The sequence below is a fragment of the Labrus bergylta genome, chromosome 20 (genome assembly GCF_963930695.1).
Source record: "Labrus bergylta chromosome 20, fLabBer1.1, whole genome shotgun sequence".
Classification (NCBI taxonomy): Eukaryota; Metazoa; Chordata; class Actinopteri; order Labriformes; family Labridae; genus Labrus; species Labrus bergylta.
The window spans coordinates 16,739,753-16,753,699 of NC_089214.1; the positions used below are offsets into that span (position 1 = coordinate 16,739,753).

At 38.4% G+C, this 13,947-nt stretch overlaps 1 protein-coding gene across 2 annotated transcripts in view; it reads right to left on the reverse strand.

Moving 5' to 3' along the window:
• Nucleotides 1-3,476: 3,476 nt before the first annotated feature.
• The window catches only part of plppr5b (phospholipid phosphatase related 5b), an 86,811-nt gene continuing 76,340 nt past the window's right edge, over nucleotides 3,477-13,947 (reverse strand). For both annotated transcript variants that reach the window (XM_065948963.1, XM_065948964.1), the window contains 2 exons: nucleotides 13,488-13,622; nucleotides 3,477-8,117 (listed from right to left, as the gene is read on the reverse strand). In XM_065948963.1, coding sequence (XP_065805035.1) covers nucleotides 8,088-8,117; nucleotides 13,488-13,622 — 165 coding nt within the window. In that variant the 3' untranslated portion in view covers nucleotides 3,477-8,087. The remainder of the gene's footprint in view (nucleotides 8,118-13,487; nucleotides 13,623-13,947) is intronic.

Genomic DNA, 13,947 nt, shown 5'->3' on the forward strand with positions numbered 1-13,947 from the left:
TCAGAACAGCAGCTAAACAGTGATGTTGGTAGAAATTCTTGTTGACACTGACTTGGCACTTTGTCATACTAGTAATTTTGTATTTCAGGGTCACAGCTCATGCATGCTGTTGACTAGCATAGCTATAACCCTCTGCATGCAAAAGCCGAGTGATAGAAAAGTGAGTAATAATCAAGGCTTTTGGTACAGCCCACCACATTTTTGCAAAAGAGAGGAAAGCAGTCCTATCTGACTAGCAGAATCAAAATCACGTCTTTCTTTGGAAAAAGCTCAACCTCATTGCACATGGGACATGGACAGAAGTATAAGTGATAGTAATATAGTTTTTTTAATCTCCTTGTCTTTATATCACAGACTGGCAGATAATAATGCTGCCAAGGACCAATCCATCACAAGAGGCAAGCTGTCAGTAGGTTTGTCCTTTCATGGCACAAATAATTGAAAGTCCTCATCATGGAGTAGATAAGTGTCCTAGAGGCGACCTCAGTGTTTCCAGGAAGAATAACATCATCAGTCATTCAAGTCAGCTCCATTAGACATCAGAAATGTATATCCAAGCGACAGTGAACACAACCAGATAGTACTTCTGATGGTAACACAGGAAAAGGTCAGGTGATGTCGTCAGAGGAACAAAGTGGACCAAGTGAGGTTTCAGAGCACAGACAATTTTGCAACAGCGAATGTACGCCTTTGATGTTAACATGACAAGTCAGTAGCTGTTGTTACAACACAACATGATATGACCACCATATCAGTGGGATCAAGATAATTATGCTTCATATCACTTCCACTAACTCGTGAGAAAAGGTCACTTACTAACATGTGTCCATTTGCCCCTGATGGGTCATCGGCCAACCTGAAAACATTAACACGTCTGAGGGCCCTACGATACCATGGCTCATGCAAAAAAAAAATGTTTTTACTTTTTTCACCTGATTTAACCTCAAGACTTTGCGAGCAATTACAGACTGCAGGTGATTGACATTTTCCCAGATCTTCTTAATTATAAACATTGCATGGTCCAACTTCAAGCTGAGAAAAGGTCTAATCAGTCAAGATGACATCCCTCAGATTAATGACATGGTTTTTGTTTGCAATTTAATGAGGAGACTGGAGGAACCCGGGAGATGGCAAGCTTACCAATCAGTAGGAACTGATTTTCACACAAGCTGCAATATTTAGCTTGTTTTTGTAAACTTTTCTTACGGCTGTCAAAGACACGTAGATTAAGATTTGTTAGAGTAAACTTATATCTTCTTTTAATTATCACATTTTTGACAATGGCAGATGTTCTTTAGGAATAAATACCATGCTTGGAAATATGAGAACACATGCAATACTTTTGTTTTTCTGAGAATATTTGAGTAACATTTTGAATCCAACATCCCAAAATTCACACCCACTTCATGCCATGGTTGTTCAACAGTGTGGAAGTGAATAGAGAGCCACAATTTCAAGTACTCTCTCCAGCGTTTCTTCATAGCTGAAGGACTATTTCTGTTACTTTTCATATGTAAAACAAGAGAGCAACTCTACTAGGTGTAGATTTCCATTTTTTTGCTTTGCTTTTAACACTGCATGTGAGTGGGGTTGTTCGGAACATCCACACAGTTTGTTTTCTGACAAGTTTTTCAGCTGTGAATTGAAACAGTATTTGAAGGCACCGACATATGTTGTTGTCATGCTGATGGGGACATAAAGTAGGCTTCTACAGGAGAATAACTTCCCCTTAGGCAGCAGATGCTCTGGATTCCATGAATTTGGGCGTTGGAGCTCCTGAAGGAGCTATAGATATACTAATACTTGCTTATACTTGACTGTTGGATTTTAATTTAAAAAATCTGTCTCCTCAGTTTATCTATCCTTTAAATATTGTCAATGCTTTTTCAATGTTTATTTATTAAGATATTACGTTTCAGATAGAGATATGGCTAGAGTATAACTCAGGCAACTGCTTTAAGGACTCAATGAATCCTGAAGCGAGTCATACACAAGTCATTGTTGACAATCCCCATTTCCACCAAGCAGTCCGGTTTGGTTCAGTACAGTTTGGTACATTTCGGTACGGGAAACCCTGAACTTGCTTGCCTTTTCCACATCCAACCGTCCCCTTATTTGGTAAGTGGAGTGTAGGCCAGATGGAGATAGCCAGGTTAGCTATGTAATAGTGTGACATCACAGCAGCCCAACCCAGTGTAGCCAGCTTTAAATTAAGAGTTAAACGTTCAAGAAGAACAGGGACACGGTAAACAAGGGACCCTTTACAGTCGGATCGGTATCGTTGGCACACCAACAGAAGAGTACCAGAAAAGTAGGTTGGTAAACGGATCCCTCATTTTGGTACCATTCCCAACTTTTGACTGTGGAAACGCCAATAAATGGGTACCGTACCGAACCAAACTGAACCGGGGCTTTAGTGTCCTTGGGCTGGATACAACAACCAAAAATGCTCCCAATGGCCACACTTAGCAGCATGCATCAATGTGTTAGTTTTTGAATGTACATTAAAAAATCAGATGTACTAAACTGACTTTTAATTCCGTCTTTTGTAATCTAAAAAGTGGGCTGTGTCCCACATAACAGTGTGACCAGTATACCAGCATAAAATGCTGAGACATGTGCCGTTAAGACTACAGGTGTAGCCACCACCAATATCAATGTAACACTACTTAATGCAGTTGAAATAATGCTCCCATTTATTGCTGCTAGCAAGCAAAACGCAAAACTGCGCAAAACATGCTAGGATACATAGTGAGGCAGACCAGGCTGGCGGCACTACTTTTTAATTACCGTAATCATGGTTTTAAATGGAAGGGATACTGTTAAGTAAGTAATCCTAGTGGAGGATACATTAAAGACAATATGACCAGGTGAGAGGCAGCGTGACTCTAGGCAAATTGGTCTTCATAATTATCAACTACCCTACCAGTAGCTAGCAGGATTGCAAACTCTACATAGCAAAAACAGATGGTACTAAAGAGCTACACAGCTGCACAGAAGCTGCATGTTGTGGACTTTGCTGAACACAATAGAAATTCTCACAAGGGAAACAGTTTCAATCTTTTGTTCTGTCTGGGTAAATCCCAAAAATAGATGTATATACTGTAACAAGTGCAACATATATTTAGAATTTTGAGGTATGTAGCCTGTATGAACAACAAAATGTCTTTATCATATCATGTAAAGTTCTTCCTTGGATAAAAAAGCCACATTCATCTTTAGCCACATTTATTTCTCAGGATTTGGGACACAGGGAACAGTATTCTCAAAAAAAAGTTTTTTTTAAGAACAAGGAGGCTGCTGGAATAAATGGATTTAAAACATCTAAGAAGGTTTAATACCACGAGACGGATTATTAGAAAGGAACCTGATCTTTCAATTGACCTGATTCAGCTGTTTCCAGGAAAGAAAGAGAAAAAAACAGATCCAACAGCATTCATTAAGCAATGATTTGAAAAGAAAAAAGCAAGAGACGATTTCAGAGGAAAAAATCTTTGATCTCTTTTAATGTTTTTTTTTATTCAAAGGCTGTAAATGTCTTATTTTTCTACAGTGTAAAAGGTCACAATTCAACTCAGGTTGAAAACAAGAGAAAATTGGAAGAAAAGAATAATAGAAAAAGAACTGAGATAGAAGAAGAGCAACAACATCCATACAAAATGTTTACCTAGAGATAAATAAATCCCATGACTGAGAGTCTAAAAAAAAGAAGATATAAACCACATGTTTAGAAAAAATTTGGAATTGATATCTTAGAACAAGCTCTTTTGATGAAATATGAGGAGAAAACAGTAGGATATAAAAAAACAAATTTCAACACAAACAACATGAATGTCACTAATCACAAAACATAAAAATGCATCTGTAATTCTACACTATAATTACATGAAAGATCTTTTTGAGTTAAATGTCATGAAGAAGCAATAACAGTAATCTGAGGAATCAAAAGAAACATTTATTGTGAACACTCACACAGTGCACAGGCATAAGAAAATAGACAGCATTAATGTACAGTATGATCAAAAGGATATATTTATTTATATATATATATGTATTTTTTTTCCTTTAAATATAGGATAGTGTAGTAGCTTTTTGCACAGATTCTTTTTTTTTAGTCCTGAATATTCTGTGTGATGTTTGTTTTCAAGCAGCAGCAACATGAGTGACCATTTCATTAGCAATGAGAGTTGAGGAGTTGCAGACTGATTTAAAGTGCTGCTTTTTGCATGTTCCTGCCTGGAGTCCTTTTTCTTTTCTTTTTTTTAAATATAAGTGCTTCAAGTGATCATTACAAAAATAGAGATTTGAAGGGGCAAAATAATTTTATCTTCTACTTGTTTTACCCCGTCTGCTGATGGTAAAGGAAATCGGACATGTTATTGCTACAAAGGACTTCATGACTTAACGCAAACAAGGGCTGGCACACTTTGACTTCATTACAATGCAAATATACAAAATATACGTGTCCATTTATGACTAACATAGCTGTTAGCTAACAGTCACTTACTCAAAGGACTGTTGAGAATCATTTGATGAACCAGATGAAGCTGCATTAATCCATTTTTGGCCAAGGAATTAGAGGAAATGCATCAAAACAGCCACAATGAATCACTGGCTCATTACAGTATGGCTATCCTTTTCATGGTTACTTTCACTTTCTGCAGACAGAAGGCAACAATCAATCATTGATAACTACTTTAAATGGTGTTTGTGTCTGCTAATTAAATTGAAGTCCAATCTCCACTCTCATTAAAGCTCTTGTTTAGTCTCCACTAACTCCTGAGCGCAATACTCTCAGTACTGTTTACCCAGCTGCTTTCTCTGACGTTTGCTGGTTAGCAACTGCTAAAGAATAGCTAACACATTTGTTTTCTGACAAATACAAATCTGGGCCTAAGAAATAATTTTCAGGGACCTGGAAATCTCTAGAACTTACTTTATTATATAATTGAGTCAGTATAAATATAGTTAAGTGACTATAACAACTGGGCCAAAAGCCAAAATGAGATTAATGCAGGTTTAAGTCATTTATCAAGCCCACCGGCCAATCATTTGCAGATTTAGTATTTTGACTCCAAGTAATGTGAGAATGGGGGTATTCATCTCTGTGTTTCATATACAGAGATCACCTTAATGCACACAAAAAGAAAGGAAAAGTATATGAGCTCCTTGTTTGATACCTTTACACAACATTTAAAAATGAAAGAAAACAGTATCATATTCATTACAATGAGTTTGTGGCTGATGTACAAATAAACAAAAAAGTAAACCCGATTACAGTGACATGCTTCCTCCATGTTTAATGTTCAACTTAGCTACGTTTTATGAAATGAAAAAAAGACTAAATATCGGACCTTGCCAATGATCAAAGACATTCCTGTTCTGATTGGCTGTGATATGAAACAGCAGTAGCTGCCAGTGTCGTGGCAGCTCAGCAGGTCTCTGTCTTTGATAGAGACACAGGCCATGAATGTATTCTTTAGCTGAGAAAAGACCCCAAAAAAATCTACTGATTTTTTTTTTTTTTTTTTTTACATCAATGTAACCTGATTTAAAAAGCAGAAAACATCAAACAGGAGACAAGAAGAGAACTAATTGTATCTTACTTATAAAGCATACAAGAAAAATCTCAGTTTTGGCCTGTGAGTCAGAATGACCATTATATTTGATTCAGTATTCATGTAAAAAAAAAGAGCAATTTGCATTCTTTTCACACAAGAAGTTGCAGAGACTGTGATCTCCTTTATCAGGTTCATTCCTCATGTACACCATTAGGCTCCAATCTTCAACCCGAAAACATATTTTACTCACAATAAAAAGAGATAAAAGGGAAACGGAGAGAAAGAGAGAGAGAGGGTGATTGTCTGGTGCGACTGAGAGGCCCTTGTTTTTTTTTTATGCAGAGCCTTTGTGTTTTCATTGGTTGCAGTTGACTGTATCTACTGTACACACAGAGAACAACCTTCATACAGATGTCAAAACAACTGAAAAACACATGAGTACAAAGACATAAAGTTTTCCTTATTTGCTACTTTGACCTGAGCCCATATTTATCAAAGAAGTTGAGACACTTTGCTGGACACCCTCCTTATCTTGTAAACGTCTTTCAAATGTGAGACCCCTTCTTCTCGAAGGAAACACATTAAGGCTGTTCTTTCATACTTGGCCTCCACATCACCACATAGACTTTTTCTAATGGCATGGACAGACTTGTTAGGGTCATAAAACATGCAGGCAGCTAATTTTCAATTTATGTTTTGAAAATAATTTACAAAGACATAAAGGGACTGAGGCTGCAATAAGGGTTATCCAAAGATACGCGGATATCTCTGTGGGTCTTAGTGTGTTAATGGTAACCACAGGAAACAGAGGAGCCAACATACACAAGCAGACGTGTGCGTACAGCAAGCTGCACTCCTGCCTCCTAACTGCTGTCAAAAGGGCTGATTCATTAATGTAAAGAACAACCACAAATATGTCTTATACTCTAAGTCCATGCAAAGATAAAAGCAACAGCATATGATCGTGTCACTTCCTGTAGTCTGGATAGGCATGTTGCATCCTAAACTCATCCGTTCTCCAACAAATGCATAAGTCAGAAAAAAAGATATACTAATAAAAAACAAAACCTTGAGCTCAAGCTGCTTTCAAATCTCAGAATATATCAAAAACCATTGTCTGGAGAGAATACTGTAGATGCATCTGGGAATAGATGCCAATTTCTTAGTAATTTCAGTTTATCAGCGGTTGGCTTTAAACAGCTTCCAGCAAAGGCTTCCTTTTTTTGTTCAGTGTTCATGTCAAAAATGTAAGTGCCGTCATTTCTTGGTATATTACATCCCCCAAGAGTAGCGCCTGTTCATCTGTTTCTCGTGAATTTTTGTTCTACATTAGATAGTAAATACACAAAAGCTTACTTGAGCTGTATGAGCCTGCAAAAAATACAGATTTTTATGTGATTTACCTGCAATGAACGTGTCTTCAGTTTGCCAAATTAACATTAGGATGTCGCTTTTTAAAAAGTCAAAAAACAAAGCTTTTTTAAGTCTGTCCTACAGATGAGAAGAAACTTAAAACCTCTTGTTTGCTGAACGCAGGTCAGATTTTTCATATCCGATGTGTTTTAGGAAGTAATGGAATCTAAACACCAAATGGCTTTCATGAGTTGAATTGTTTCATCTACACGTGATTGTTAGATGCACTTTTGTGCCAATATCTGTGCGTTGTATGTAATTTGCCTGCTGACTAATTCTGTCACTTTAAAATAAAAAAAGGAACTAAGTATATACCACATTGTAACACATCTGTAACTGGAGATTGACTTGCTGTCTTGTTAAGGGCTGTTAACAAGACAAAAGCTTATATTTTAAGACATTTTATTAAAGTTATGGAAAGCAGCAGCTACAACAGGCCTGTTGTAGTTAAAAAGGAAGATAATATGTGACCTTAAGAAAGCACTGGAGATAACTTTGATCAATGATCAATTGAAGAAATACTATGTAAACCAAAAGGATTTTTAGTTTGAACCTAATTGATTCATTTGGTAAATATGGGCCCAGTAGTTAGAGTAAAAATCTGATTTTCACAGCAATCCTTTGAATGTCATGATGAAGATCTAATGAGACAAAGAAATCTGAGGGGTAGACACCAACAATAACAACATAACGAAAGCGTGTTTGATTGACACTTTCTCTCAATTTGGACAGTTTTCATAAAATCCACCTTTTAAACAAACGCAGTGCAATCTAGTTCTTCACCTGTTTTCTTCTGTCCGTCGATGTGCAACAACTGTTCTCCTGTCGCCTAACAACAAGCTTCGTGTAGGAGTCTAAACAAGATTTAGAATAAGTGCATAGATGGAGAAAGCAGGAACAACTTGTCCCGTTGAGTTACTGACGTTTTTCTTTCTTTTTTCCTTGGAGTACAAGAAGCTGCAGAGGACAACAAGGGCCTGATTTAGACAACATAGAACGACATACTGACAATTGGACACACACAAGATAGGTTTAGCGCTGCACACTGGTTAATTGGACTGGATGGTGAAGAGTGTGGACGTCCAATGGGTCTGCCACACGGCCGACTCCACGTCATGTGACCTCAGCGAAGGCGATGTGATTCTGTAAGAGAAAGAACCCAAATCAGAATACAGAACTGCAATGAGTTGAGCACAAAGGCGGAATTGGGTGGGTCGACGTCATTCCGCCTCTGATCCACCATCAGAGGTAGTAACCTTGAAATGATTGACAGTGTGGTTGTGTAACTATGGAGATGGCAGGCCAGATCACCAGTATGTGTGTGTGTGTGTGTGTGTGTGACTGTTTGTGTATATGAAGCTCTCACTGTGTGATTACACACTGTCTCTCCCGCTTCTACCCCGCGAGAAGTAAGTAATGCAGCGGGAAATCAGATGCTGGGACACCAATACTATGCCATTACGGATGTGTGAGCACAAAGCAGGAGGGATGGCAGAAATTGATTATGGCGCTGTTGTAGCGTCGCAATCTTCAAAGAGCAATTTTAGCATTTAAGCAACATAGAACACTGCAGTTATCCCTTCATTCTCACTCGGAGAAGCCTGGCCTTTTAACCACAATGGAGATGTGAGGACATCATATGAGTGGCCAGACAATTTTCAAAGGACAATAAAAACTTTTTATAAATGATATTTTTGGCCATTTTTGCCTTGATTGGACAGCTGAGGAGAGTTGGGAAATGTTGGGGGGAGAATGTCGGGGATGATATGCAGCAAAGGGCTGAGGTCGGATTCCAACCCATGGCAACTGTGACAAGGACTATATTCTGGGACACGCGACAAAGCCACTAGGCCATCTGGCGCCCCAAAATAACTGACTTTTCTCCTCTTGTTAAATATACTATCCAAGATACTGTTTGCGACTGCAAAGTTGAGGGTTGTGTCAAAGTAATCCCATCCAGCAGTCTGCTGAGTTTGCCAGTTATATCAATGATTCTGCCCCCTTTTCAATGTTGCCAAATTTTCAGTGGATTAAGTAGAGGTACTAGCATTTTTTTAGGTGCAAATACTTCCCTTGTGTTGCAGTATTTTAATAAGCCAACATTTCATCTGTTAAAATTTAGAAAAAGGCCGATATGATGCAGAATGTTAGCGTTACATTTGCTGATTTTGCAGGTAAATCCCTCAGCATCCCCCCGGCATTGAACGGCTCCCAGCTGGCTTCACCATGTGGTGGAGACAGAAAGTTATCACATTCCATCCCACCAAGGAACAAAAAAATGTGAGATTAACTTTTGCTGCTCAAACATTCATGTCTGCTTTGGCATTTTGTTCACTTTGGCTTGTTTAGCTGCAGGCATCTTTAGGCTGAGCTATTTTGGGAGCAGGCAATTTTCCACTGAGCCTGTCGCAGCTGAGGTGAGAATGTGAGATTCTGTGCTCTTTTTAAAACAACGGAGCGCAGGCTCTCGAAGCAGGAAGCTGTGAATTGACTCATCAAATAGGAGCCGCGTATTTTCAACGTTTCACTGCTGAATTTGGATCCTGTTAAAGGAAGCGTGAAGAAAACACAGCAGGCTAGAGTAAATAGAAATGTGTTGCTGTTACATCCAGCAATATGAATTCTGAACATGTAAAATAGAAAGCTTGCAGCAAAGAGAAAGTAGAGAAAGCACTGCAAACACACAAGCAAAATACTCTGGACAGCATTAAAAGTGGCTGAATCATTTTCTCTTTGACTTCATTTGAGAAAAACTGGTTCGATCAGGATGGCTATCAGCCCAACAGATGGGTAGTCAATGGGCCAAAGAGGCTGGGTTTGACCAATAAAAATAGATTTGCTCAAGGGAATCCCACTTAATTACATTTGGCTCTATTTGTTGTGGTTTTGTTCATCATTGCTTTCAGACATTAAATCACTGTACTCAGCAAAGTAATGGCTAAGATCTGCTGGGATTTATGGGCTTTACGATTTACACTTCATTGGCTATCCCATACCTGCATTATTTCTGTAGCCAATGCAAGAGATTTTGAACACAAATACAAAACAATGAAGAATTGGTTGACTGACATCTTTCTGTTTCTTGACCTGTCTTACTGTTTTGTAGTGTTAACAATGCTGTGATATTAGTTCCACTTGTGCTTTTCTTGGTATCAAGTGGAGACTGTTGAAATAAAAAAAAAGAATGTAGACCATCAACTATTCTTAAACTTAATTGCCAAACACATTTTATTCCTGGGTATTGGTAAACACATGTAAGGATTAGAACTGGCAAGCTCCTTGTTAATTTGATAAGTTCAACCCGGGTCTGCTAGCTTTCATAACCATTTATGCTACCAGCAGATCTAACATGTGTCCATCTCTTTAGAATAATATCAGAAACTCTTCGCTGTCTATTTGAAATGTGGAATAAAAAGTAAAGTAAATGCATCCAGAGATTTGGCAGAGGTCGGGTTTCAAACCACTCCAAAGTGTGTTGCCTTTTTCTTCTGAGACGCTGGAACCAGTCAAGACCCTGCAGCCAGCCCAGGAAGGCCAGGAAGCGCTCCTTTATGTAGCAAGACTCTTCATCTTCATCATCTGTCTCCTAGGAGACAGTGTGTGTGGGTGGGTCATTAGACGTTAGTTGGTGCTGCATGTACCATTCTGACCCAATGGGTGGTACTGGAGCTGGAAAGATGCTGTGAGAGCAAGAGCTAACTGAGAAACATTTACCTTGGCAAAAAAAAAAAAAAATTATATCCCATCGGGTAATCATAACTAAAGCTGTGCAGCTGTGACCAAAAAATGCCTTTGTTTATGATCAATGTTCAAAATCTCAAAGGAAATCCATTGATAGTCTTGTATATTTTGCCGTCAAAGAAATCAGTCTATGCAGGATCTTATCTTTTTTGAACTAACACTTAAATGTGACAGGGTGTCAAACTTCTTTCTAAAAAATTATCAGCTTATTTTAGTGTATGGTCTGCCTGCCAAACATTTTACCCCATAGAACATAAAATGAACATCTTCATTTTCAATCAATTTTCATCGATTGTGTTTGTACCTTTTTTTTAATGTAAAACAAAGACCAAGATCAAGATCAATCAACCAATGAAATGATGTCACCCATTCTTCAATGACTGATAGAGGTACTCAGTGTTGGGAGTTCTAAATAAGGTGGGGGTTAAAAAGAAAATAAAAAAACTGCACCACAGACAGCATGACAGCATCATGTGTCATATGCTGCTGGGTGATTGTGTGTGACATCTGTCACTTTACATTTAGCCGGACTTAAATGTTCAAGGTTTGCAGCCAAACCTTTACTTGTAAGGAATATTGGTGACATGGGAGATTTTTATGGCCCTATGTAACCCTGTCCTATCACCATGCTTTGCCAAATATAGCTTCAGACTAAAACATGCTTTAAGGTTTTTTTTGTGTTTTTTTTCTACTTAAGGTCAGTGCTTTGATGTTAAAGATTGGGTTTAGGACATCCTTTGTTACTTATATCTCACTGTTGGCTTGGACCAATGTTGATGAAGTTAAAGATTTACATCTAGCTCAGATGAAAACTAGATGACATCATCTATAATTTAGAGTAACATCTGTTACAATACAAAAGTTTGTTTTTCGTTAATCAGTGTAGGATTGAACGATATATTGTTTCTATTGGTGCGCGCTGGTGGCGCAATGGTTAGGGCGCGCGCCCCATGCATTGAGGCTGTTGTCTCCAGCGGGCGGCCCGGGCTCACATCCCGCCTGTGGCCTCCCTTCTGCATGTCGCTCCCCACTCTCTCTCCCTGGCTTCCGACTCTATCCACTGTCCTATCTCTCCATAAAGGCACAAAAAAATTGTTTCTATTGAACTAATTTTATAGTCATACCGCGTGATATGCAATGCCAATCATGTGACCTGAGGTACGCCATGCTGCAACTTTTCTGTTATTTGGTGCAAACAGAAACTGCCAGGTTTCTTTTCACAATCAGTGCTCACAGAACTGACTGTTGTGTATGCGGACTCTGAGTATCCCCTGTGGTAAATATCGCAGCCATATCGAGACATGCAGACACTCTTTTACGCGTGTCACAAGTTATACGTTCAGCGCACACAGTGAAGTGAGTCACAGGCAGCCAAAGACAGTGAACTTTCATTTAATCAGAATTTACTATCACTGGTCTGTTTATGCAAACCAAACATTACTTTGAACATTACTCTCAACATTGTTGATAACATATAAGCAGTGTTTGGCACGTTACTGAAAAAAGTTCCTAGTTACTACTATCAAAAACTGAGTTAGTAACTTGAGCGTTCCCAACAACGTGTATAAGTAACACAATTATAAGCCAATGTTTGTCAAGTTTATTATGGATCGGTCACTTCTCCTGTTCTCTCTCCACATGTTGTCTCTACTTCAGAGGGCTTGACCCAGAGTGGGATGAAAGTAGGAGGTTTATATATGAAATACCAAAATGAATTAAATAATAAAAAGTATGATTCTTTGAATGCAATTTGAATTGATGTGCATAAAAATAATCACTATCTATAATGCAGGATGAAAAAATATTGCAATGTCAGTTTTTTTCCAATCAGCCATAAATCAGTGTAACATCATGTTCACGTCAGGTTTTTTTCTGTTTGGTTTATTGGCCTAATTTATCAGAGTTACTCAAATAACTGACTCTCATTAAGATTTTTGTCTATGCCAATTTGTTGCCACAGGAGCTGTGGTACTGGCCACCAGGAAAACATTTTAAACACAAGTAAACATTTGAGTTATTTCCTTCCAGTCTCCCTGCCCCGTTTCCCTTGCAGAATAATAAAGCTCTGAAATATGCTCACATTTTTCATTGAAGTTTAAAAAATGTTTCACTTGCACAAACATGTGTTTACATAAATTCCTGCTGTCTAAAGTGGCTGACCTTTGGATCGCATCTTTGACTTGACTTTTCTGAGGAAGAGCAAGTTCACATCACTTGTTCATACATCCTTTTTACGGAAGGCTCTTTGGTGTGCAGATTTGTTTGTTTTTGTTTCTTTCAAGCCATTTTTTTTTTTGGATCCAGCACCCACTTAGGGATGTGTGTGTCTTTTATTATCGAAACACCTTTCAAATTCCATTCAGTTCAGAACAACGTAAGATCTAGCACATGAATTTTACATCCTAAACCTAGTCTAGAGAAGAAACATTCTAGAAGATCATCACAGAAGCGTTTAAGATATGTGAGGCTACTATAATAAGTATGAAATTATTATATCTGTAAGTATAAAATAACATTATGTATACATGTATGTTTTTGCATGAAGATTGTCAGATTGTACAACTGAATATTTATCTAATAAGGCTTCAATTACGAAAGGCTTCAGACCATAATTGTCCTTATGAGAGTCCAAACTCCCCCAAGTTGTTCTAAAGCTTGTGCGCTGTATTAGTTTGCAGTTCTTCATGCAGACATACAGTTTTCCAAGCATGAATCCATGGTCCAACTCTATTTAGAACAGGTCAGGTGTCTTATTGTGAATGATGCACTCACCTGTGAAGCGATATACTTCTCCAGGGGACTCTCCATTCGGCCCATATTCAGCATTCCTATAGTGGGTTGCGGCTCCATGGGTGAATCGTCGCTCAGCAGTAACTTGCCTTTGAAGTTATGGACCACACACACCACCTATGGGATGCACAACCACATACAGAAAATGTGAAACACACATCAATGGAACTACAGTCAAAGACACACACACACACACACACACACACACACAACACAAACATGCAGAAGTCTTCCAGGAGAGGAAAGAAATCTGTGTTTAATGGAATTTCAAGGACTGACAGATTCCTGAGTGGTTGGTTGGATTAAGAGAGTAACCCAAGTATGTAGGTCACATATGTGTGTACTGACTCTCTCTGGGAGGTTCCTCTGTATCAATGATGGATGGGGGGGTTGCATTAGTTCCTCTAATAAGGAGCAAATTGTGGCTTTGAGGTTACAAACG